This window comes from Leuresthes tenuis, unplaced genomic scaffold (genome assembly GCF_036924035.1).
Source record: "Leuresthes tenuis unplaced genomic scaffold, fLeuTen1.0.hap1 SCAF_1, whole genome shotgun sequence".
In the NCBI taxonomy this organism is placed as follows: domain Eukaryota; kingdom Metazoa; phylum Chordata; class Actinopteri; order Atheriniformes; family Atherinopsidae; genus Leuresthes; species Leuresthes tenuis.
The window spans coordinates 18,319,772-18,344,243 of NW_027325355.1; the positions used below are offsets into that span (position 1 = coordinate 18,319,772).

Here is a 24,472-nt window from a genome sequence, read left to right on the forward strand (position 1 = left end):
ATCCGTTTTGCTTAATTAGCAACAAAGTCACTCAAGACTTGAGGATCTAAACAGCCTGTAGACGGTGTTATTTTTATCATTGTTCTGCTTAGGAATAAAGAGTTGGATAAACAGATTAAAGGGGTTTCTCACTGAAGAAGAAGGGGAATCTATCAATGCATAAATTGATGGATAGACTGGTGTATCGATCTCATCTTTCCTTTTTTTTGTCCAGAAGTTTCCCACAGACAAAGCCTACTTCATAGCCAAGGAACTGTTGACGACGGAGCGGACCTATCTCAAAGACCTGCAGGTTATTACAGAGGTAAGAATTTAGGAATCATTTGTCTGGCTTTTGTATTTTCTATGATTTTGGAAACAGCAGAGGCAACTGGGATGTACATGTACAATGCACCTGGCCCAGCCATGTTGTTCCACTAAGCTGTGACTATTTTCATCTGTCTTGGAGAGGAAATCTTCATAAAGCCATCTGTCCTAAGATCAGGAGCCAATTTGGCAAAGTTGAATTGCAATCCTTGGTGCTGGAGCGATGAGTCAAAGCATGTTGTTACAAAGGAGACATTTTTGGGAAATGAACTGAAGATAATCATTTTGAAAGAACAGTAAGTCTGATGGTTTTGTGCTGCCTAAGAACTGGGATTATAGGCATTTTGCAGTAAAATGTTTAAAGAAAGAAAAAAGCACTGTTTGATCTTTTTAAATATCTGTCTTGGATTTAACATGAATCGGCATGTGGCTTGAATATTACCATAGAGCTGTTTCAACACACTGTTGCAGCATTCTGGTGTTTTTTATTAAAATTTCCATTTTTAAAGTGGGCTTTAATGTGCACTTAGCTTGGCCCATAGCTGACGAGGTTCAGCTTCTGATGGTTTATGAGTAATTTATTGTGCAAGGCAGATGAGAGATGAAAATACTTCCATATCAATTTTTAAATCACTGAAAAAAAAGTGAGTCTACGCTGTTCACGTCAAATTCGTAACACTTGTAATACATAAAGTTATTGGTTTGTGTAAAAATATGGTCTCAATTTGTGCATGCCTGCTGTAATGGAGTGTAAACCCATCTCTGCCTAAGATGTTGTACCTCCTAAGAAATATTCCAGCAAAATAGGTAAAAGGTCACAAAATTGATAACTGCACTTTGCTACTTTGAAAGATTCTATCAGTCATCACATTGTTTGTGCCTCAATCATCAGACAAATAAGGGTTTTTTAATTAGTGGAAATCCAAATGACATCTTACACATTTAATTTGTTACTATTAACCTGCAGTTAGTATCATAATAACTATGATTATTCTGGATAAATATGAGGACAGACTCGTGAGTATGAGCAGCCTGCGACAACAATATTTTCACTTGTGCTTTTCATTTTAAATGTCTAACCTTGATAATAAAGCAACATTTATTATACTTATATATGAAGATGATATACTGTATCAGTTTAATTTCAGCCCTCCCAACTCATAGCTTAGTGTTTGGTCGGATTCTCACTGTAACATGTTGCCTTTCCTTAACTTTGTGACATTTTACTGTGAGGTCAAGAGCTAAGTCTACCATCTCCTACCTTGCTCATCCTCGCTTTATATTACAAGTAAAACAACTAGAATCAGTGCTGACAGTGCATTTAAGAATACATCTTGAAACCCAGATAAAAGTGCAGCAAAGTTTGTATCTTATATGATTCAGCTTTACTATTTGTTTTAGTCTGTTTCTAACAGTTGGGCTGGAAAAAGCACTAACTGGAGAACCTAAGTTCAGGCACCTGTCAGAGAAGTTGACTGTGACCTCTGAACTCAATATAAAGGGGAAAACATGTCTCTCTTTTTTTTTTTTTTTCTTTCTCAGCCACTTTTTCCTTCTGACAACAGTTTCCACTCTCTTTGATGTGGTTGAAAGGCGTGTGCTGGTGCCTTTTTAAAACCACTTAAATGTTTTCTTTGGGTGGCATGGCTCAGGCCTGAGTAACCACAGCCCATCCCCCGCCCTCTCTCTCTGTTCTCTCACCATCCCCCATCTTTTCTCTTGCTGCGGCCTTCTGTGAAACAGCTGGACAGCCCACTGTCCCCAGTAGCTACCACCTTACTGTGTGATTTACCCCAAAGGGGGGATGTAACACCTTGGTGTGGGGGTTGGAGCGCGCTTGCATAGTGCCGAGAGGATCAGACTGTGTTTATTTTTGTGTCCGCTCTCTGGTGGATCTCCACTGTCACCTGTTTTCAAGACCAATCCCTCATTCTGACCTGTCAACCTGGTATTCCAGAGTCTGGGATCACATGCATGTATTTGTTTGTGTTCCTCATGTGTCCTTTGGTATCACCGTTTGAAAATGATTTATTGTGTCATAATAGAAGTCAAAGTTTTTCTTTGTGTACTTTTAAAAAGAAATAGTTTGAGAAAACTTAAATTTGCACATTATGGGTGTTTACAACATGTGACCACATTTCTTCTCAGTGTTCTTTTTCTGCTCATTTATGTGTGCCTTTGTCAATTTTTGCAGTCCTTCCAGGGTGTCGCAGGGAAAGACGAGGCATTTCCAGACTCCGTTAAGAACCTGATCTGTTCCCACTATGATCCGGTCTACAGGTTTCACCAAGGATTCCTCAAAGAGACGGAGCAGCGACTGGCGCAGTGGTGGGTGTTTCTCCATCCCAGTTCAGAGAATAATCAAAGGCTATAATTAATGCCAGTTAAGCAGGAGAAGGCCATAATAAAACAGGGAGCTTTTTCCTTTTTAAAAAAAAATTGTAAAAAAGAACTGTCTTCAGCAAAGAATCTTCAGAACACTTGAGCAGACCTTTGAGTGGTGTTGCACTGTTCCATTACATCCTCACCATGAAGGTCTTTATCAGAAGTTTGCAAAATTAACCTCAAAACAAGCCTGATACATAAATAAATCCTGGGGACTGGTAGAAACTCTTAAACTGTTAAGCACAGGAATGGACTGATCACACTTTGGACTTTTGTTACAGCCAGGTAGAGAAAATGATGTGTTCAATCAAACACCTGCGGTGAACTGAAAAAGGTTCTAAAACATCATAATTATCCTAGACACGCTTAAAATCCACAACGGATTTCAAGAGGGGCGAGCCAAAGTTGGAAAGAATGAACAAAAATCCACCAAAAATTAACTTAAAGTCTCTTAGCTGCTACAAAAATGTGTTCAGAGGCTGTGACACTCTCCAAAGAGGTCTCGACTAAGAACTGTCCGTGCAGGTGGCTCGAGCTATTGCCTCCTCCTTTTTCATTTTTAACTGGAATAGATTTAGAGAAAAAAAGTACCGTTGCTTAAAAAATGTACAAAGTGGGTCCTCTTTTGCTTTAAGCTTTTATGCAATCAGGTCAGTTTCTACATGCTTAACTATGAATTCAACAGAAACTTTGACCATGGTTTTGACCAAGAGTTTTTACAATGAAAAACATGTCAAATGTGAAAAATAATCATGAGAGGTTTTCAATCCAGATGTTGAGAAGAGTTGCAAGGATTGCTAAGACAAAGGAAATGTTTTGTTTTGACATTAGCTGGGTTGACCCTGTGCGGCAAGATTACTGGATGTCAGCAAAACTCATCAAACAGAAAAATGAGAAGCATTTTAAGAACAGATTAGTGTTGCTAATGCAGCCTTAGAGTTTGGGTTCTTAAACAATCACAAAAGAATTGACCCTGCTATATTTCTGGATCCACTGTCTCTTTTTTCCTATGAAACAAGTTGAACTTTTTTGGGTTTGAGCTTTTGAATCTAAACATTAATTTATTTTCCTTACCCCAACATAAATTACTTTGTCGATAACTAAGTTTGATGCAGCACAAAAGGTCACAAGTAAGTCACCTCGGTCACCTAGTAGGTCACCTACATCAAAATAAAATGAAACAAAACAACCTCACATCTAATATACAGATTCAAACACTTGAAATTCTTCACTTCCTGTCTTTGGAAATCTGCAGAGTGTTATTTCTGGAGTAATGGGGAGGAGGACTAAAACATTAAAATTACCAGGAAGGAGTGAGGATTTTCCAGTCCTGTTTGAGAAACTTGGCTCTAGCCTGACACCCAATGGTAAATATGTGGTACTGCACTTCAGTGAATAACAAACACTCTCTCTTTTCTTTTATAGGGAGGGCCGTTCTAATGCCCATATTAAAGGAGATTATCAACGAATTGGTGATATTTTACTGAAGAACATTCAGGGTTTGAGGGTAACTGTTCCACACCTCCCTTTGTGGCATAGCCCTTTACTGTCTGTTTAAGATTTGGATTATAGATGTGACCTCTCACTTGGTTTCAACTCTTTTGTACCTGCAGCAGTTGACAATGAATCTCCAGAAGCATTCAGAGTGCCTGGTTGAACTGGAACGGGCTTGTAGGTAGGCTGGATAAATTTTGATGGATGGAAATTGTAAACATTATGAGAGAAGTTGGCCAAATTGTAGAAGAATTAGGAAAGAGTGACTTCTTCTGTCCTCAGATCCAATCGGAAGGTGGAGGGTCTGTGCCGAGACTTTGAGCAGCAGAGAGTTTGCTACCTGCCCCTCTACATCTTCCTCCTCAGGCCTCTCCACCGCCTGCTGCACTACAAACTAATCCTGGAGAGGCTCTGCAAGCACTACCCACCCACCCATGAAGACTTTAGAGACTGCCGAGGTACCCGTTTGCCTTTTGTGTTTTTGTGTGCGCCCACCTTTCTTTCATCGTGTCTCTGCCTTTTATAACATCCCACTCTACCAAACCCACTCCTCCAGCTGCCCTGGCAGACATCTCAGAGATGGTTCTGCAGCTTCAGGGCACCATGATGAAGATGGAGAACTTCCAGAAGCTTCTAGAGTTGAGGAAAGATCTAACCGGCATCGACAACCTTGTCATCCCTGGGAGGGTAAGATTATAATATTTTATTTTTTTAGCCAGTCCTGAGAAAACAGAGACTGATATTGGACATTTGAAGAGTTTGTCCTCAGCTCCCTGATACTCCCATGTCATGTTTGTGTTTAACTCGCAGGAGTTCATCAGACTCGGTTGCCTCAGCAAACTGTCGGGGAAGGGTCTTCAGCAGAGAATGTTCTTCCTGGTATGACTTTGCACATCAGTTAGGTACTTATAGTATAAAAAAATGTGTTCCTAACTTTCTTCATGTTTCCTTTCCCCTAGTTTAGTGATTCCTTGGTGTATACAAGTCGAGGGATGACTCCATCCAACCAGTTCAAGGTTCACGGACAGCTGCCTCTCTATGGCATGACGGTACATGATAATATACCTGCTTCTTTAAAAGGCTTTTTCCAAGTCTAACTGGCACAACTATAAAAGTGTAAAGCCCCATATGTGGTCAGTGTTTTTATATTTAGTTTTATTTTGAATTCTTTGTAGTCTGCATATCTATATACCAAATAAACACAACTCTGTAGGCAAGACAGTGAGTATGTTTCTATACCTAAAAATGTACTAAGCTATTTAATTGGACTAGTCTCCTTGTCTCAGTACGCCAGCACAGGAGAGGAATAAGTTTACTGACCATAGTATGTCTGCTCACTTTCCTTTTCTTTATTTAAAGCTGCCTTTGCATTTGTTTTCATTACTTGTTTGCTGATGATGTGGATTTGTTGCAGATCAGAGAAAGTGAAGAGGAGTGGGGAGTCCCTCACTCATTTACGTTGTTTGGGCAGCGCCAGTCTATGGTGGTGGCAGCCAGGTACACACTAACATACACATAATGTGTGACAAAAACATTTAAAACTTCTCAAAAGTAAAGTTTTGCAGTTTCACGCTATTGTCTATTATGAATGGGAGCTGCAAAGCTTCCAGGAATAGAAGAATACAGGTCAGTCTCATTAAAATAGATTTGTTTTCCTCTGTGGGACTTCTTCCACAGTTGGGTTGCCTTCTAAATTAATTGGACAATGTGACCTACTTTCCATTCAGTGACTCACTCACTGATTAAAGTTTTATCTGTTTATAAAACAGTGTGCTGTGCCGTGTACACATAGCTGTTATGTATTGGGTATTGTGAGTTGTAGTTGACTGGATGACAGTTTATCCTAATCCATCGTGCTTAGCTGTAAAAGTTCACATATTTCTCTCTGTGTCCAGCTGCGCGTCAGAGATGGAGCGGTGGGTGGAGGACATCAGGATGGCCATTGACTTGGCAGAACAGAGCAGTAGCCCGAATGCTGACCTGCTCTCCACCAGTCCGACTGACAACAGTAAGATGTATACAGTTTGCTGCACAAATCCAATTTTGACCAGGGTAAAATCTAAACATCTGCTTCTCTAATCGACCAAACACAAGCCCTACCTGTAGGTGCCTCAATTCCCACAGATCGTGAGAACATTTCTCCCATCTGTTCTTTTTAACCAGACAGGATGCAGCTTTCAGCACATTAGTAATCTCCGTGATTTCATCGTGTTTTTTTGTGCCACCCGATATAAAAGGCTCCAGTTTCCAACTGTCGGCCTCCTTCTGTCTTTTTGTTTTGTTTTTCATCTCATCATTTTTCATCATTCATTCATCTTAATCACCTGCCACAGTGTTCGGTTAGGCCACACCTGAAGACATTTGGTTTCACGTCTCTCCCTTGTCTCAACTGAGACTGTACACTCTTTACCTCACAAAGTTTAAAAGTATTACTTTACGAGTTTTCTCCCTCTCTCTTTGTATATCATATTTCTTTGATCACTGTTTTGGCTCCGTCCTTTGTTTTGTATAAAGGGAGCTCCTGTGTTTGGTCACAATAACAGCTCTTGAAATGTACAAAATAATAACACAGAAACCCATGAAAAAAGAAAAGCGGAGCCTGACCAAAGCAACTTTTCCATGTCGGAAATGTTCACTCTGTGTTACGAAGAGTTAAAATGTAGAGTGTTAGCCTGTGACATGGAGTACATCAGTTTTCATGATGTTGCAGAACTTGTTTCTCAACCAGCTTTTCACAGTGACAGTTAAGCCTTTAATAGTTTGTCAGTTGTCGTTAATGCAGAATTGCACATCATCGCTATGGCATTAAGCTCGAGGATAAATCTTCTCCTGCGGCACTGGAAGTTTGCATTTTAAAGAGAAATGGGAATAAAACACAGCAGCTGTTAGGATTCACTCATCACAGAGCTTAACTGTATCCTCTCTTTTTTTTTTTTTTTAGTTTGTCTTTCAAGATCATGCCACTCCCACTACAGAAACACTGCAGTGTGCTGTACTCTAATTGTCTACATGTTTTAGTTTCAGCTTGCCAGTAATTTGTTGACACACCTTTGCTTTCTAAGCTGCTTTCAGTCTTTGAGACATGAGTTCATATAAGGTGCTCGGAACATTCTTCAGTCCATGTGGGTGTTGGCTGTAGATTTGTGGACCACATCCCAGAGGTGCTCCGTTGGATTAAGGTCTAGTGGCTGTGGAGACTGTTGCAACACAGTAGAAAGAAAAATGGAAAAGGGAACAGGACACTAAATTTGTTTTCTATCTGTTCAATGACCTGAATAGCTCATATTTTCCTGCTGTAAAGACTGTAAAAAAGGCTGTATATATGTGCATATTAGAACAACTTTGTTTTTATGCACTGAGACTGCAGCTCTTCTCACTAACTTTGACTCATTTTCTGTTCCCCCAGAGCTCTCAGAGGACGGTGGAGCCGAGCTGGAGTCGGAGGAGGAGCTCTGCGGCTCACGCTCATCCCTTGAGCGTCAGGGTCACCGTGGCAACACCACCGTGCACGTCTGCTGGCATCGCAACACAAGCGTGTCCATGGTGGACTTTAGTATTGCCGTGGAGGTACGGCAGTGTTTTTGTGTCTTACTCCTCCTCTCTGTAAACATCGACTCCAGTCATACGTCTGCTGTGTGTCGTCTTCCACTCTGGTTTTCTCCACAGACAAAGGGCAATGTCACAATTTCCTATTTCCTAAAATCATTATTATGTATACTAGCAATGGTAGTGGGTCTACACAATCCATAATCAGAATCTGTCCTGACAAGTTAAATGTAGAAGAATAAAATAAAGTACGTTCTTGGTTTGCATGGAGCAAAGTGAAACTGAGCAAGTGAAGATGGAGGCTGTCAGTTTTCTCTTTCCTTTTTTAACATCAAAATAGAATCGGTGGCCTTCTTTTATTGAGCTGTGGGCTCTCTCTATTCTTTCCCCATCTGTCTTGTGTTTTCAGAACCAGCTCTCAGGTAACCTGCTGAGAAAGTTTAAAAACAGCAACGGCTGGCAGAAACTCTGGGTGGTCTTCACCAACTTTAGCCTCTTCTTCTACAAGTCACACCAGGTGAGACATGTAGATATGTGCTGAAATTGATGCAGTGTTGATTGAGGTTTTAGTCGCTGCTCAGTGATCTCTGCTTAATGACAATAAACAAAGATGATCTGGAACGTTTACCCCCTCTTCTGACTTATTTCAATGCAGGATGAATACCCTCTGGCCAGCCTGCCTCTTCTGGGCTACTCCGTCACCGTCCCAGCAGAGTCGGAGAACATCCACAAAGATTACGTCTTCAAACTTCACTTTAAATCCCACGTGTACTACTTCAGATCAGAGAGCGAGTACACCTTTGAAAGGTGGGCATTCGCTAAGAGAGTAAATCACAAAGATGTAATTTAAAAAAATTCCCAGCTCAGACAAAGCTAATGTAGTTGCGAGGAAAAAAATGTGGAAAATCTAAGCATGTTAGTGTGTCCAACATATGTGATATAAGTCTAAATATTACTATCATGTGTAGGCGTACGGCTCTGCTATAACGTTACCAAAATGCTGTGAAACCAGCTGATTGTACATCAGAACCAAGAGGTTACTAAAAGAAGAATATTGGCTTGTTTGAGCTCCAGTTTGAGCTTTCTGTCTGCAAAGCAATAAGTCGCATGTTTTTTATTTTTATTGTAGGTGCAATAAATACCAGGTACAAGTCCAACTTTTCCAAGGCCAGCTGGGCTGTTTTTGATTGTCTTAAGTTTTGACCTGGGTACATTTTTAATAAAGCCAACTTTCTTGAGAATTGAACCCATGTTCTTGCAAGACCAGAGTGAATATTTAGGGGTTTGTTTGACTATTTAGGTCACAACATCAGATGATTCTTAACTAAACTTAAATCAAAGTCTAGGCAACAAAGGCTGGTTTTGGCTGTAAAAGTGTGGTTTGATCCGTTTTCTTTTTTTTCCTTTTTCGTATCTCAGGTGGATGGAGGTAATCCGCAGCGCAACCTGCTCCGCCAGCCGCTCCCTGCCGAGCACCAGGAAAGATCTTTATTAATGAATTTGATTTCCTCACCTCTCCACTTCCTCATCATTCTGACACTCGCCTGGATGAAGATCTGCACTTCAGGCTGCACAAACAGCAGAAAAGACTCGTATTGAAGGCACAGAATCATGTTGCACACTGCGGCTGCTCAAGCAGTCACCCATTTTTATACTTTTGAATTCACCCTTCACACAAAGTTACCCTCGGAGGTCTTCCCACTTCACCCCCTCTGTGTCTTATTTCACTCTCTGCACAAGTCGTGTCTGATTTTTATGTTTTTTCCAACTTTTTCTGTGCCAAACTGGAAGTTGCTTGCAGCGTTTTTTTTTCTGTTGCCTTATTTAGAGCTGCTCACATGAACACACCGCTAACATCTGTTCACTTTAAGGATGTAACGTGTTTTTCTTTTTTCTCATTTTCACTTCCTCTAAGATTTGTAATATTCTGTATGAACCATTTCTAAACATTACATAAATCAGATATGTGGAAAGCTGTGTGCATGTCAACACACTTACGTTTATATATAATGAGATGAATTAAATGCGATGCCGGTTCGGACCCATTTAGATACCATCTTTTCCTTTTTGCAATGCATCTTTTTTGTACAGTATTTTGATACACTGTGAAACTTTCTTCTAGTTCTTTTTCTTTCTCTCGTTTGAAAAGACTAATGGATTTACTTCCAAAACGCTTCCAAAGCCAACAGAGATTTCAGCATTTGATTGCCAATTACCTTCTCTTCAGTGTCCCTCCAACTTTCAGGATTTTACAGTTTTAAATAAAAATGAAAAGATTGTGTTCATATGAAAAATAAATTAGATCAAGCAGAAAATGTCTTTTTTATTTGTTTATTTTTATTTGGTGATCACAGAACCCCTCAGGGGATTAGGACAGCACATGGAAGATGATAAACATGTATTCTGAGGTATAGTGGCACTATAAAAGAGCATAATGTACTGACAAATAGAAAGATGAAATCAGCTTTCCTGCAATCGCTTCAGTATCTGTTACACATTAACAGAGATAACATAGTCATATGTAAGATGTGTCTAAAAGCCCTGTGTGGTGTTAAACCCAGCAAACATCAAGGGAAAAACAGTGGCTGTTTCACAGAACAATCACGTCTTCCATTCCACAAGTAGCTTCATAGCATTTCTTTACTTTTACAGCAATAACTTCTCCCCGTGCGTTTGAAAAGAAATCAAGATTATCGGCAGCAGATGATCCAGTGTCTTTTGTAAAATTCACGTAATGAACAAAAATAGGTTAACGCATCATTGCACTAGATTTTATTTACTCCCACAGAAGTCATCTTTCCTGGCATCCGTCACTTGGTCAAGCAGGAATGAGCTTGAGCTAATAATTAAATACTAATGAGAAACCAGAGAGGACATTCAGAAGTTTGACCAATGTCCTTGGAAACCACTTAACAGTGGAACATCTCTCAGTATGAGAAGTGTAGTTAAAGACTTGCATAATAGTCCCAATTCATGTCACAACTATCAAGTTTATTGGAGCTAAGGCTAATGTTGTTTTTTAAGCTGCGCCCATCACTCATTTATCCCTAGACTGGGTTAAATTTTGTGCTGAAGTTCAGTCCAGCTGCAGCAGAATGTTAGAACCACTCCTTTAATGTATGAGGAAGGCCTAACATTACTTCAAATGTTATTGCAGTGCAGTTCGGTGCATCACCTCTTAGTGTGACCTCGACAGTAAAGCAGAAATATGACCTTTCTGACAACATGAAACCTGAAAATACTTTAAAATATCTAAGCTTTTTGAAAGCGCATTTTAATGGCCAAGCTGCTATAATGGATTGCATTAAATCTTGACAGTGAGACCACTGCTGTAAAGACCTTCAAGTCAACAAATACGATCCTATAAAAGAAAACCATCAAAATTCACAGCTTTGAAAATGCTGCTTTAAAACAAGGATGAATTGATGTTCACATTTTAAATGTCTATAGAAGCACTTTCCCACTGTAACAGGAACTGACAACCACTCCTTAGGATGTGTCTAAATTAAATTATGGAAATTTAGCTTCAGGGGCCAAACTGTAAAAATTCATCCCTGAGAAAGTTTGAGAAAAAGAGCTTTAGGGTTTTTTTTTTCAAAATAGAAGCTTTTACAAGTGTTACAAGACGGCTTGTTTTTAATAACTATGTTCTCACTACATTATTAACACCAACATAAGAACTACCGAGTTTCATCTTCATGCTTTGTAACTGATCGCAAAAATCAGTCAGTCCCATCATTAACGTCCACCTTAAACTACAATCGGACCCCTATTCTGCATTCATTTATATTTTTGATCTTTTCTCTTAATCTAAGGATGTTATGGGGAACACAACATGGAATCAGAAGTGTATCAGTGTGCTCCCCAAATGCTCAGCTGACAATGAATGGCGAAAAAAGTCAGGTGATCCCATTTGTTATCTCACTGCAGCAGGCTTCATCAGTCTCGTGCCTCTCTGTTCACATAGGAGAGGCCATGATCTCCATTCGAGTCGTAGCTCTCGAAGCTGGGCAGAGAGGGCCAGTCTGGCTGATAAGTTGTGGTGTTGTACACATACGCCTCTGTGATGCTTCCTGGGGTTGGCCTCTCTTCTCCATCCGTCTTCCCAGTCCACTCCTTCACCTCCAGCTTGACCAAAGTCCGCTGGTACATGGTAGGGATGCTTTCAAAGTCATCCAGGAATTTCAGCATCTGGTCATCCACTTTGTAGATCTCCCCATGGACTCTGTGACCATCTCCCGGGAGGTTGAGGAGGAAAGGGATGTTGTACTTACCGGCGATCACTAGAGGGTATTTCTGGGTTGTAAAGGCAGAGGCGAGAAACTCAGCTTTTCCATTGCTGCTCTCAAACATGCGAAAGTTGTTGGGCTGGCCCTTTTTCAGGGTGCCATAAACAAAGACGTGCGTCATGACACTGGAAGACAGCGAGGTAACAGAGAAAACCTGCAATTTAAGGTAAAACAAATTAATAAACACGTTCCTTTTCGAGGAAACACACGTTTCTAAGTGTGTAAACACATACATGTAACCATAATATTGCCTGCCAAATATTACTCAAATAGATTGTGAGAATAGTGCCCAAGGATAACATGGCATGCAACAAAGGTGAAGATTGACACGACTGGTTTTAACAATCATTGTCGAAACTGAAACCGTGATAAAACTGACAACTCAGGCTTGAGATTAGGACAGAGTTGCAGCCACTGTCTCTGTTAGGGAATGACTCGACTGGTGATCAAATGTTCACAATCCTCAAACCACAGGCAGATGAGGAGAAGTGGCAGCTATCTTCAAATCAGAGATCCATATCAGCCCTCTTTATGCTTAACTCTCAGGTTTTCTCAACCAAAGTGGAATTCACAATCACCGTCCACCTAAGTCTTATTCTGAGTGTTTATCTCTATTCGCAGATAGCTCCAGAGCTCCACTGTCACCACATGCATGCTCAGGAGGGGGTTTGAATCGAAGAGAAGTTTGGATGCAGTCTGATCTGTTGGCTTACTGGAATATGACTAGCTTGAATTGAACACACCTGCAAGAACATATCCAAACCGCACACTTTAGCCATAGTAACAACAGACTCTACAGTTTATGAGATTGACAGGCATTTCCACAAGTCCTTCAGCGTACAGGGTACTGTAAACGAAGGCATCGGTTTTACCTTGTATGAAGAGAAGAGTCGCTGTAAATGCATTTGATACCACTGCACCTGCTGGCGACACGAGAGCTTACTACGCATGCGTAAAAACAATCGCTGTACATCAGAGAAACGACAGGTGGCGCCAAAGAGGCAAGTAGCCGATAGATGAGAGTATTTTCTGTCTTGTTCCAGTCTGGTGAAAAATTGCTATCTTGACATGATGATAATGATCTCAGAATACCGAAACAAACAAGTTGCTTGTTTAGACCAGTTCACGTCTTCCTGTTTTGAATAGCTTTGAAACAACGTATTATCTAACATATTTGACCACCACATAGGCTAACTTGAAAACAACTTTGCTAACCATATGGGAGCAATAAGCACAACTTAGAAGCACCTTAAGAAAGAGAAAATGTATCTAGATAAAGAAGAGGGAGACTCAAAACATAGCTTTCGGGTAGAATTGTTACAGATATTTGGTTTCCCCTGGACATATGACTGGACTGATCTGGAAAATGCAACATGAAAGGCCAGAGTAGACTGTGCATCTTAATACAGAAGCAAAGAGTGCAAAGCTGTCTTTTTTAAAAATTTCTAACCACATGATTATGTTATTTCATGCATGGCATGTATACATTATTGTTCAACAATGTGGAACATAGTCAGAATTTAGAAAAGCCTTTGCACAACAGTGAAAAAAACAACAAAAGTAATTAAGATACGCATCCAAAAAACACTCCTAAATAAAAGGCGGTTAGAATTGTTTTTGTGTAAGTGGGGGACAAAACAAAACAATTTTCTGTTATTACCCAGGTATAATTTACACCTCTGAGTCCATTAAAATCCACATAACACAAAAGAAAAAATATATGGCCAAACAGATTTAATGTTTCCACTGCAGAGAAGGACATTAAGAATAGTAATGCTTTCAAAAGCCATTTATGAGATCAGCACCTCTTTGACACTTGGAGTGAGAAATAGCCATTACTTTTCACTCTGTAAAAAGACTGGATCCCAGTAAACAAATAAAGACGATCGCTGCAGCAAATTGGGCGCAGCAGACAGAGCTCATAAAGATGAAACTTAAGTTGTCTCAGGGGGAGATAATGGTGACTTAGTTCGACTCTTGTAAAGACACATTTCCTTCATCTGACTGCACTCCTCTGACTCACTTGTGAATAGTTTCTTGTTCAGATGAGCCGGGACAGTAAATCATCCCAGGAACTACAGTGCATCCGTTTTTGCCATATCAGATACTTGATATTGAGTCAGACGGCGACACAGCCTGCAGACTCAGCCCAGGGAAGCCAGAGAGATCTAATAAACTTTCTGGTTTTGCAGCATGATGGAATATTAGTAACTCTGGTAATGCAATAAAGAATGATTTGTCATTTCTTTCTGCTTGGCCGAGTCTCAGTCCATCTTTTAGTGGATTTTTCTCTTAGTTACATTCGGTTCACTTTAGTGCAGTGGATAATATCGAAATCCAATAAAGAGAGACAATACCATCTAAAAAGTATAATAAGAAAAGTCTGACATGCTAACTGTCCTTTTTCATTTCATGACAGCTACTCTGCTATTTCATAAACTTTTATTTGTTCTTCAAAGTTTCAGTGGTTGTTATTTGTATAGCTCCAAGAAATAGAACTAGTATTTCTTCAGCTTTTCTTCTTCTTTTGTTCTACCCTAAAAGTGTCAGTGCATCAAAAACAAGGAACTTCACAACATGGTCCCATGTCATCTTTCATCATGATCTTGAAAGGTGCTTAACCTGAAATAAAAAATCATTTGTCATTTCAAGACACTTCTTCATCTGTATCCTGCATCCATTTATATTGTGCTTTAGAACCACTAGTTCTGAATAATGGCATTGACTCAGAGTTGGTGTGTCTGGTTAAACTCAATCAGATCTACCAGGCATGGCGAATTACAGAGTTTTCTTTGTAACTTTAGGCCCATGTCACAGCCAGTCTGCGACATTTGGACCACATCTGGCCCTTAGAACACATACCATAACCAGTTTGGCCCAAGGTCATAGTCATCATATCTGCGTAAGCTGCACTCCATAAAAACAATTTGAGTATCTCTTTGGCCTTAAAAGACAGTCAATATATTCATAGAATAGATTGTTTTCAAATTATTTGCAGTGAGAAGATTTACATGTTAATTTTACAGGTGTGATTATAAGTATGTTTCTTTTTACACTTCACATCATAGCAGGTCAGGATTTATTGCTTATTGGTGATAGAATAATTAGAAAAGAGACTGAAAAAAGACTGAATAGCTTACAGTATGCACTGCAAATTGTTATTTGTAGGTCTACTGTAAAAGCATATATTGTGACTTTTACGATCAAAGGTCTCAAAGGTGATCAAAGATCATTTGTTTTCCCACAGGAGTCGCTCTTTCCATGAGCCCTCGCATCATCTCTTGGAACGACGCTGATTTGTTGATTACGGAAGATGACGCAAGCACGTCCGCAGCCTAGCAGCAGAAAAAAAGACGGCATAAACAAAGCTGATTGCTACGAAACAGCTAATGCTAAATGGTCAATGTTCTGTGAGTAAAATACTTAACGTGGCAATGTTCGGTTGTACATTACCGCCTGTTATCAGGGAGTAAAACAATTGTTCTTAAATGAAGGGACGTGCTAGTGTGCCGAGACTGAAACAAACAAGGTACCGTTATTGCTAGCTACATTAGCCTTAGCTAACCTTAGATAATGGGATTTTGTAGTTCTTGAAATCGTTATTAACCAAGTCACTATTGAACAATACCGCAGAGTAACAACCCCTTGAATCAGTGAAGTTGATTAGGTCGAGCGTCATGAAATCTCTCAGTATTCATACGGTTGTGTGTTAGCTCGCCATGTAGCAAATTTTGATAAGGAATCGTTCAGCTGGTGAGGCAAGGCTCGATAGAGGAGACGCTCCTGGATAGATGACCACTTGATTGCAGTCATCTGGACGCGGAGTGCGATGTTTAGTCTGATGGCGAATTGCTGCAACTGGTTGAAACGCTGGCGAGAGCCTGCAAGGTGAGTTAAGTCACAAAGTGGTGTCAACATCTTTCTTTGTCAATTATACGTGCTGTCGCTGCGATATATGTCACTACTTAGAATTGAAACTTCTCCTCAGACTCAGATGGGTCCTTCCAGTTTATTATCGTATACAAAAAAACATCTGTGTAGATGTTTTAAGACCTATCATGAGAAGGTTGACAACTAGCGACAGCTTCATTATCCTATGACGACAGACGATGATGCTTTATTTGCTTTAGTAGATTTTCAGTCTATATAGATTTTATCTTTTCTGTTCGCCACTAACACTTAAGACTTCCCAAGATGCATCAGACCTGTTGACTTGATATATAAGATATGTTTTTTGTTTGGTTAAGGATGAATGTGTATTTAATGTGTAATTACTCCCAGTAGGTGGTAAATTATAGGGACCTACTTTGCTCATTTACATATTTTGTTGAACTGAGATGCTGATTTGAATCACTATCATTAACAGACATTTTACTTATACAACAATATACACTTTCTAATTTCAATTTTATGTCAAACTCTTACTTTATCTGTAACGATTAGGGAAAAATCAGACGTAGTAACAGCCAGTCTGAGATGACCAAAAAAAAAGCTGATGATTATTTCACAAGGTGTTTTACTTTCTTTCTCTCCAATAAACACCAGAGGTTGAAAATGTTTGCTGTTGTTAGTGCTGTAAAAGTTCATTTTTCATTCTTAATTCTGGTCTGTAAATCACATCTTTTGATTACCTCTGGAAACAAATGTTAAGATTTTTAATTTTGAGTTGGTGCTCTGCAAACAGAGGTGCAGAAACGGTTAGAAATGATACAGGCATAAAGTGTTAGATGAATATGCTTTTATTTTTTAAATCAGATTTTTTTTTTTAGTCGTTTGTTTGTGACAAATGCTTACGAAAAGAAGAAGCATGATATCTTCGATGCGCTGAAGTAATCTGTCATAGAAAAACCTACCAAAACATTATATGTTCTACATTGTTAGATTTATTTTTAGCAGTCTTCATCTGAGAGGTGGTTTGTGAATGGAGACGCAGCGCGAGAAATTTGTGTGTGTAAAACAGCAAGACCAGCACAAAGTGATCAACAGAGCTTAACTCACATGGTAACTATGTGAGGCATCTGATCCTTAGGATTTAGTAAGAAATCCTCAACTAATCCTGCAGCCAGGTTGGTTCAGTAGGTCTCTTCCATTTGACTTGTTGCTGTTGGTGGTTTTGCTGTAGCAATCAACAGAGGGTTATGAGTTTATGGCTAGCGTCTCCCCTTTTGGAGGTGTGCATTGTAAGTCTGCCCTGATGAAGGCCAGTTGGCTCCAGAGGACAGTTGGATGGATTGTGCGATTGATGTCTTTCAGGCGCAAGTGTCAAAGTTAAGTATGCGGCTTGGAGACAAAGACTACGAGTGTATGTCTGTACATTTGGGCTTTGTGGGCATCTCTTCTGATTCTAGATCATGATGTTGCTCTTCAGTTTGTGTTCTCACTAGATGAAACCTTTTGCTTTTTTCTGTTTTGATTTTGGATTAAAGACCAGCAGTGTTGCTTTTATGATAGGAGGAAAGGCATATTCAAAAAACGGGGTTTTGAGCTGCTACATTCCTTTTTACTTGTGTTGACCTAGAAAAGTGTCTTAGATTGTGAGATTATTGATTTTCTTCTTTCAAGTTCGAATTATTTTATTCCTCTTGATGCTATTATTCTTTAAAAAAAAATCTACACGGCTGCATCAAAGCTTAATGCAGTCAGATTGTATAGTTTTGAACTCCTATTAAAGCAAGTTTAGCAAACTGCGGGGCAAATTTTGCTCTGATTTCAGAAAAGTTCCTCGTGCTTGAGTGTTAAAATTCCCATCATGGCATTGAAATAAGATATTTGGACTGCTGAGTGACTTGCTGGTGAATGTTGTCTCTTACCAGCTTGCTGACGAGATGTGCACATGTTGTATATAACCGCATGCATGACTGCATCTGTTTCATTATGTGTGGTCACCATAAGAATGTTTTTATTAATGTACATACTGGGTAACACCACTTCCTGCATCTTTGTTATGGCACTAAAAGAGGATTTTAAAACAACATCCTTACTTTATTGGTATTGAAATGTGTGTACAGTGACCTATTTATTAGTGGACAGAAAAATTATTTTGCATCTTTTAAAAAAAATAAAACCGACCCCCAACAAATTGCGTTGAACAAAAGTGCTGCAACATTGATTTATTTTATTTGTGTTACTTCACCATGTGTCACTGTTTCTGACGCACTCAGTTCATTGCACATGTCTCTGATTAAGTTGGTCATTGAGATTATTAACTGGCTTATCTGTGCCCTAAAATGCGTCATGAGAGCTAATGCCAGGGGAGGCTGCAGGTTGGCTCTGTTGGATTTAGGAGTGATATTTGTGTGCAAATGTATTCATCACCCACCCCCCCCTCTTGTTTTGTCTTACAGGAAAGTGACCCTGGTGATGGTGGGCCTTGATAATGCAGGAAAGACGGCAACAGTGCGAGGAATCCAGGGAGGTTAGGATCCTTTGTTATGAATATTAATAATGCTTTGCCAGTGTTGCTTGTTTACTTTGTTTAGTACTTATCTTGCTCTTGTGTTTTGTTGTTGTTATGAATTTTTAAAATCACATTTGACCTCTTGCTGTTAGGCTTTGTCATCTTAATATTTAAATAAAAGTTGTTATTCAGCCCTACTGAATACACAATTTGTCTTTCAGATAATCCGCAGGACGTTGCTCCCACAGTGGGCTTTTCAAAGGTAGACCTAAAGCAAGGCAAGTTTGAGGTGACCATCTTTGACCTCGGTGGTGGGAAGAGAATCCGGGGCATCTGGAAAAACTACTACTCAGAGTCACATGGTGTGGTGTTCGTAGTGGACTCCAGTGACGTCCAGCGGATCCAAGAGACGCGGGAGACCATGGCAGAGGTCCTCCAGCACCCGCGCATTGCTGGGAAACCCGTGCTAGTGTGAGTGCCTCATTATGCAAGTAAATTCTATGTGACAAAGGCAAAAAATTATGAGAAACTCCAAAAACAGAATAGCTACTGAAAATTTTGGAGATAACATCTACAAACGCTGCTTTGTCGAAAAGTACTTTGTCCAGTTTGTTGAGTGCGTGCAGTGCATATTGATTCCTTGGGGCATCTGTTTAATGACCAATCAGGACACAAAGCACAGAATGGGGAACTAAGAAGTAGATTTTTTTAGTAGGTTCTAATCAGCAATCAGCGCTGCCACATTTCCATGAGATTTCCAGCTGCTGTAACCATGCAGATTAAACAACTAATCATTGTTGGAATGTCTTTACCTCTCCTCAACTATCCGGTGCAAAAGTTATGACCTCGAATAAAACATTTTTTTATTTTTTATTCTCTGTTCTTAGGCTTGCTAACAAACAAGACCAGGAGGGAGCGCTGGCTGAAGCAGACATCATTGAGAACCTGTCGTTAGAGAAGCTTGTTAATGAGAACAAGTGTCTCTGTCAGATCGTAAGTGTTTCTGCACCTGTTGTGAGGCGGCTTTTAAATGTCATTAAGGGCATGTTTTGGCCATTTTTGTACTAATAGCTGTGCTTGGTCTTGGACAACAGTTTGCATTTTAATATAGCTTGAGGTTTGCTGGCTCCAAATCCTACATAGGTTTCAAAAAATAGAATTGTACTCTTTAGTGTTTTTAAATGCTTAGACGTTGTAGTTTTGATCCTTTCCTAATGTACTTTCCTATCCCAGGAGCCATGTTCTGCCGTTTTAGGCTATGGAAAAAAGATTGATAAGTCCATCAAAAAGGGGCTTAACTGGCTCCTCAACAACATTGCCAAAGACTATGAGGCCATTACTGAGCGGGTTCAGAAGGACACGGCCGAGCAGCGTGCTTTAGAGGAGCAAGACAAGAAGGAGAGGGCGGAGAGAGTACGGCGGATACGAGAGGAGAGGTCAGTACGCGAACAAGAGGAGAAAAAGATATGAACTTTAGGGAAGATTGAAGACGGAGGATGGCTGAATGATAAATACAGCTGGGGTTACAAATTGAAATGTGAAATTAAAATGTGAAAGATTAAGACTTTCCCTAATTTAATCCCGAGTAAAACAAGCATAAATGAAATGTCAAAATACTGTTATGCAGAAAGGTCGACATTTTTTTTCTGTCCACAGGGAACGACAGGAGCGTGAAGAGGCAGAACGAGAAGGCCGAACGATCCAAGAAGAGGAGGCCAGTGACGAGAACATTCAGAGTCCCTTTCAGCCCATAGGAACCGTGATTTCCAAGGTGCATAATCACTATGTGTGCACCACACAATGGTTTATTACTGTTCAATGTTGTATGGGCTACGAGTTGGAGCTGAAGCTGCAGTATATTTCAAAGAGCTCAAGAATGATTTTCTTTTTTTTTCGGGTTCTTTTCAGAATGATGACAAAGAAAAAGAGAGGAAAAGGCAAGGAGAACTGCAGGAGGGCAAGACAAACAGCCTGACGGCGGGGGTGGAGAGAGAGGAGGAGGAGGAGTATGAAGAGGACAATGGCGAAGAGCCAGATGATACAAGACAAACACCAGAAAACCCCAGTTCAGGTAACTTATTTGAGATGATTACATGAGAGGATAAAAGAGGGCTGAATGGAGGCATTTCAGTTAAACTTGTATTTTATAAACCACGTGATCCAGTTTTAACTTCTGCGTCCTCCACCAGCCCTCATGCCTGAAATGTCTTCTATAAATTCACCCACGACAGGTGAACAAAGCAAAAAGAAGACGAGTAAGCTACACCTGAAGAGGAAACACAGGGTGGACCCGCTGAGGGCGGAGGATGGACCAGCCGAGAGCCCCACACCACCACCTCCTCCAGGTTAGTGCATGCGAGTTGCTGTTAAAGGCCTTTAATTGGGGTTAGGGACACGTGATGGCTGGATTTTAGTGTAGTGGTCCACTAAAAAAACATCTGCTTTTCAAATCCAATAACTTTTATGTCTCCTCATGGCTTTCAGCTGCTGTCAGCCTCCACATTAGAGGTAGGTCGCTCCAACAAAGATGAGATTTTCAGCCAGATGCACTCACGGTGCAGCTTTGAATCATGTTCCACCAAACTTTAAAACTAGCTTGACATGAAGAAAGATTAAATTTGCCGTCTCAAAGGAAGTTATGGGACAGACTTAGAGAAACCTCATTTTATGAGGCTATTTTTTTTTATGTAACGCTTCAGCAAGAAGGCTATTATATGGTGGAGCAGGAAGATCGACTCAACTGTCTAACATGGCTCTACAACTGATGCTCCACATCTTGGTGGCCCTAAGCTTTCAGGATTTTATTCTCTTGTTTTCATGTGTTTCTAACAAGCTTAGTTGAGTTGTGTTGGTCTTTATTTGATCTGTTAAAACAGTGGTTGTTGGGCAGTCTATATTTTTACTAGTGATATTTTTGAAAGGTTTGTTGTTTGACCAGATTAATTTCTAATTGTACCAAAAAACCTTAATTTAGAATTCAGCAGAGCCTGGTTTAAACATGGTGTTGAGAATTTTGGCTTGAATTAATCTTTTGTTGGAGCAGCCCACTCTCATGAATATTTACCCCTGAAACAAATGCATTACAGTTGTCTCCCAGTTAGAAGACCTGTCTTAGCCCGTTGGTCATAAGAATAGTTCTAAACAACAAGATATGCACGTAGTGTGTTTGCTTGGTCGATGTTTCAGATTAAGGTATTACAGGGAGGAGTACAACAAGCATAGACCTAAGCAAAAAGCACTTACACGTCAACAATACACAATACACTTTCACTGTGGCAGGAAAAGCTTTAGAGGTCGCACTTGATCAAGTATTCTCACTTCTAAACAAATGGCAGAAATGAATGTCTTTTTGTTTCTATAGAATTTTGCAAGTAGTGAAGTGTCCAGCCACACACTGTCCATCGTATCTTGTGTTGTTGTTATGACTAATCCCTCTAAGCATTTTCAGATGCTGTTATGAAGTCAGATCATCAATTTGCGCAGCAGAGACTGAGCACCATTTGCTGTCTTTCTCAGCATCTTCCACATTCACCCTCACTATTTCTTCTTTATTTTGTTTTTTAGTGGGATGGGCCACACCCAAAGTGTCTAGGCTGCCTAAACTAGAGCCACTCGGGGACTCGAGGCATTCTGGTAAAGCTGTGTGTGAAATGTAGTAGTGCTCACTGTCGACTACAAATTAATGTCATGCGTCATCATCAGCCCCTCACTCATTTACTAACTCAGTCTTGGTTTGGATTAACTCATTCTGTAACTGGTAAGACGATGTCTGTGTTTCCCCTATACTACAAGACATGAGATTTAATTTTGTAGTTCTATCATCAAATTATTGATGATAATGATGAATAATAGTAATGACAGTAGCACTACATCAGTTTATCTAAACATTAGGTCTGTTGGATTTGTGGGTTTCACAGCGATGGTAGAAAATTTGTCAGTGCAGAGTTGCAGGGGAAACACTGAACTCTGTCTGCTATAAGATGTGTGCTGACTGTTAATTAGTGTGACACACACTCATCTTTTTCCCCCCCTCCTGCATCTCACCAGGCTTGTGCTTGAATGCATGTGGATCCTTCATGGTCACAGACATCTAAATCAACTCAAAGGCCTGTTTGTGTATTCATGCTCATTTTTCCTCCACTCTACACATCATAATTGCCTCTCTGCAGCATCTTCTGTGGCTTCTCTGATTTGGTGCCATTGTTTTAAATCTAAGATAGATCATTAATGGACAGTGGCTTTTTTTCATTTCAGGACTCGATGGATGCAGTTCATTAACCTTGCTGAACCTTTTCTCCTCCCCTCCACAGAGTTTTACAAGAAGCCTCTCCCGCCGCTGGCGAATAGGCCTCGGCCTAACGGCGATGCTCACGACATCATTTTTTAAACCACCTTTTCTCATTGAGGTGAGCTCTTGGCCAATCACGGCTCTCTCCTTTGCTTTCTGTCTCAAGCGAGCGGTGTGTAGACAGCCGAACTAAACGGGCGATTGTGGGCGTGGGAGCCGGCGACCAATCTTAATCGTGGAGGACACGGAGCAGAGCGGCGACACGAAGCTGTGATTTGATTTTGACGGACACAATTCAATGAAAAAAAAAAACACTGAACCTGCTTGAACTGTCTGACAGGTTCTGTTTTTCCCAGCAAAAGCACTTTTAGTGCTGAACTTATATTTTTTGTTCTTTATATCAGTATTATAAAGTCTGGACTCCATGTGTCCAACTGAAATACTTTTAATTGACAAAGAATGTAAATAAAACCATATTTATGTGTCTGTTACTGAAAATGTATTTGTATACACGCCGCCATTAAATATGACCATGTTTATATCATTTATTTTTGCACCTTGAGATTCAGAGTGTAAGCTTAACGTAAGCAGGGCTGTCCTTGGATTAAACAACCGAATGCTACATTACTGTTCACAGAATAGTGGGACACTACATCATGACCATCAGTTGTTGGTTATTTTAATGAATGTCTTGATGTGAAACTGAAACTGTAAAATGATTATGACAAGAAAAATGAAAATGTTTCAAATCTATCAAAGGTTTTTCTTTTTCACCTCCTGCCAGCAGCATCTGCAACAAATGATTGATTTACTGTAGAAAATATGAAATTTTACTTGTCAACAGGGCTACAGATTTTTTTGTTTTTGTTTTTTTTTACACTTTCTGCTGTTTACACTGTGTATCTGTCTTTAAAGTGATATTTCCTGAATATCTTGTTGAAACCCATTTATTATTTTTTTTTACAACACATTTTTAATTGAAACTCCGTAAACAAACACGAACCTGGAACTGGAGGCCCTTCAGTGACCCAGTGAAGTTTCTTTGTATGTTGGAAGAGTTTGCAAAAGGAGGGAGGAGAAAAATTACCACAACAACACCTGAACAGACAGAACAGTATGTTCTGAGTATCCCAGTACCTGGTAAAGTTAGAATATATTAGATGCAGCTTGTGTAGCAAATTGAAATATCACTTCAAAACTACAATGATGTATTTTGGATCTGTACACTGTATCTGACACTCACTCTCTTGTTAATGACCAAGATGTTTAAAAGATATTTTTTCTACCCGGTTTCAATTTTATAACAGCATAATTAAAGACGTTTTGAATATCTTCTTGGGTAACTAGGATCATTTTGTGTGTGTATGTGCGTTTGCAGAACCCCTACATCATGAGCAGCTGCTGCTCGATTGTGATTGTGGTGCTTGTCACTGTGGAGGGTTTTATTTTTTTCTTGTTCATCTTATTTTTGGATCAACATGAGCACCAATTGTCTGAACAACCACCCCTGATTAGCAAACACACCTGTGTCTGTCACGGGGATGAGTATTTTGTATTCCTGGCAATGGGCTCTGACACTTTTTACCGATATTTGTAATGAAATTTACTATTATAACGACTGACACTACATTTACAGTCTATTAAAAGTACTGTGGGCTGTTACAAAAACCTGTTGAGATGGGGGGTTGGGGGGGGGGGGGGTGCTGGTAGTATGAAACAAACACACAGAGCACATATTGAAAGTTTATTGTATAAATATTATTGCAA

At 39.9% G+C, this 24,472-nt stretch overlaps 3 protein-coding genes across 6 annotated transcripts in view; 2 read left to right on the top strand and 1 right to left on the bottom strand.

The window, feature by feature from the left end:
• The window catches only part of LOC140310001 (FERM, ARHGEF and pleckstrin domain-containing protein 1-like), a 51,496-nt gene extending 41,450 nt beyond the window's left edge, over positions 1-10,046 (top strand). Inside the window, exons 15-28 of the mRNA XM_072388143.1 lie at positions 215-304; positions 2,501-2,634; positions 4,117-4,198; positions 4,305-4,366; positions 4,468-4,643; positions 4,742-4,872; positions 4,996-5,064; positions 5,145-5,234; positions 5,600-5,682; positions 6,081-6,193; positions 7,592-7,752; positions 8,141-8,248; positions 8,387-8,538; positions 9,151-10,046. Coding sequence (XP_072244244.1) covers positions 215-304; positions 2,501-2,634; positions 4,117-4,198; positions 4,305-4,366; positions 4,468-4,643; positions 4,742-4,872; positions 4,996-5,064; positions 5,145-5,234; positions 5,600-5,682; positions 6,081-6,193; positions 7,592-7,752; positions 8,141-8,248; positions 8,387-8,538; positions 9,151-9,226 — 1,527 coding nt within the window. The 3' untranslated portion in view covers positions 9,227-10,046. The remainder of the gene's footprint in view (positions 1-214; positions 305-2,500; positions 2,635-4,116; positions 4,199-4,304; positions 4,367-4,467; positions 4,644-4,741; positions 4,873-4,995; positions 5,065-5,144; positions 5,235-5,599; positions 5,683-6,080; positions 6,194-7,591; positions 7,753-8,140; positions 8,249-8,386; positions 8,539-9,150) is intronic.
• On the bottom strand, positions 10,019-12,941 carry LOC140310073 (gamma-glutamylaminecyclotransferase-like). Its single transcript, XM_072388260.1, has 2 exons — positions 12,893-12,941; positions 10,019-12,174 (listed from the first exon to the last, which is right to left on the bottom strand). Exons 1-2 carry the CDS (start codon positions 12,923-12,925, stop codon positions 11,671-11,673), a joined length of 537 nt encoding a protein of 178 aa, XP_072244361.1. The 5' UTR covers positions 12,926-12,941; the 3' UTR covers positions 10,019-11,670.
• A 2,397-nt stretch (positions 12,942-15,338) lies between these two features.
• On the top strand, positions 15,339-24,037 carry arl13b (ADP-ribosylation factor-like 13b). Of its 4 annotated transcripts, none has more exons than XM_072388377.1 (10): positions 15,339-15,908; positions 18,365-18,435; positions 18,639-18,888; positions 19,305-19,410; positions 19,651-19,853; positions 20,074-20,188; positions 20,326-20,488; positions 20,649-20,762; positions 21,982-22,050; positions 22,728-24,037. In XM_072388377.1, exons 1-10 carry the CDS (start codon positions 15,850-15,852, stop codon positions 22,802-22,804), a joined length of 1,227 nt encoding a protein of 408 aa, XP_072244478.1. In that variant the 5' UTR covers positions 15,339-15,849; the 3' UTR covers positions 22,805-24,037. The 4 variants fall into 4 exon arrangements, with proteins under 4 accessions (XP_072244478.1, XP_072244641.1, XP_072244712.1 ...); XM_072388540.1 differs by having other exon boundaries at positions 22,872-24,037; XM_072388459.1 differs by having other exon boundaries at positions 15,361-15,430.
• Positions 24,038-24,472: the final 435 nt, after the last annotated feature.

Excerpts from the sequence above, each read along its gene's own strand:
- arl13b (XM_072388377.1), top strand. The coding sequence starts at position 15,850 with ATGTTTAGTCTGATGGCGAATTGCTGCAACTGGTTGAAACGCTGGCGA. Across the intron at positions 19,411-19,650 it reads ACAAGTGTCTCTGTCAGATC|GAGCCATGTTCTGCCGTTTT; the intron begins GTAAGTGTTTCT and ends TTCCTATCCCAG. Across the intron at positions 20,189-20,325 it reads TAGGAACCGTGATTTCCAAG|AATGATGACAAAGAAAAAGA; the intron begins GTGCATAATCAC and ends GGTTCTTTTCAG.
- LOC140310073 (XM_072388260.1), bottom strand. The coding sequence starts at position 12,925 with ATGCATTTACAGCGACTCTTCTCTTCATACAAG. Across the intron at positions 12,175-12,892 it reads GACTCTTCTCTTCATACAAG|GTTTTCTCTGTTACCTCGCT; the intron begins GTAAAACCGATG and ends CTTAAATTGCAG.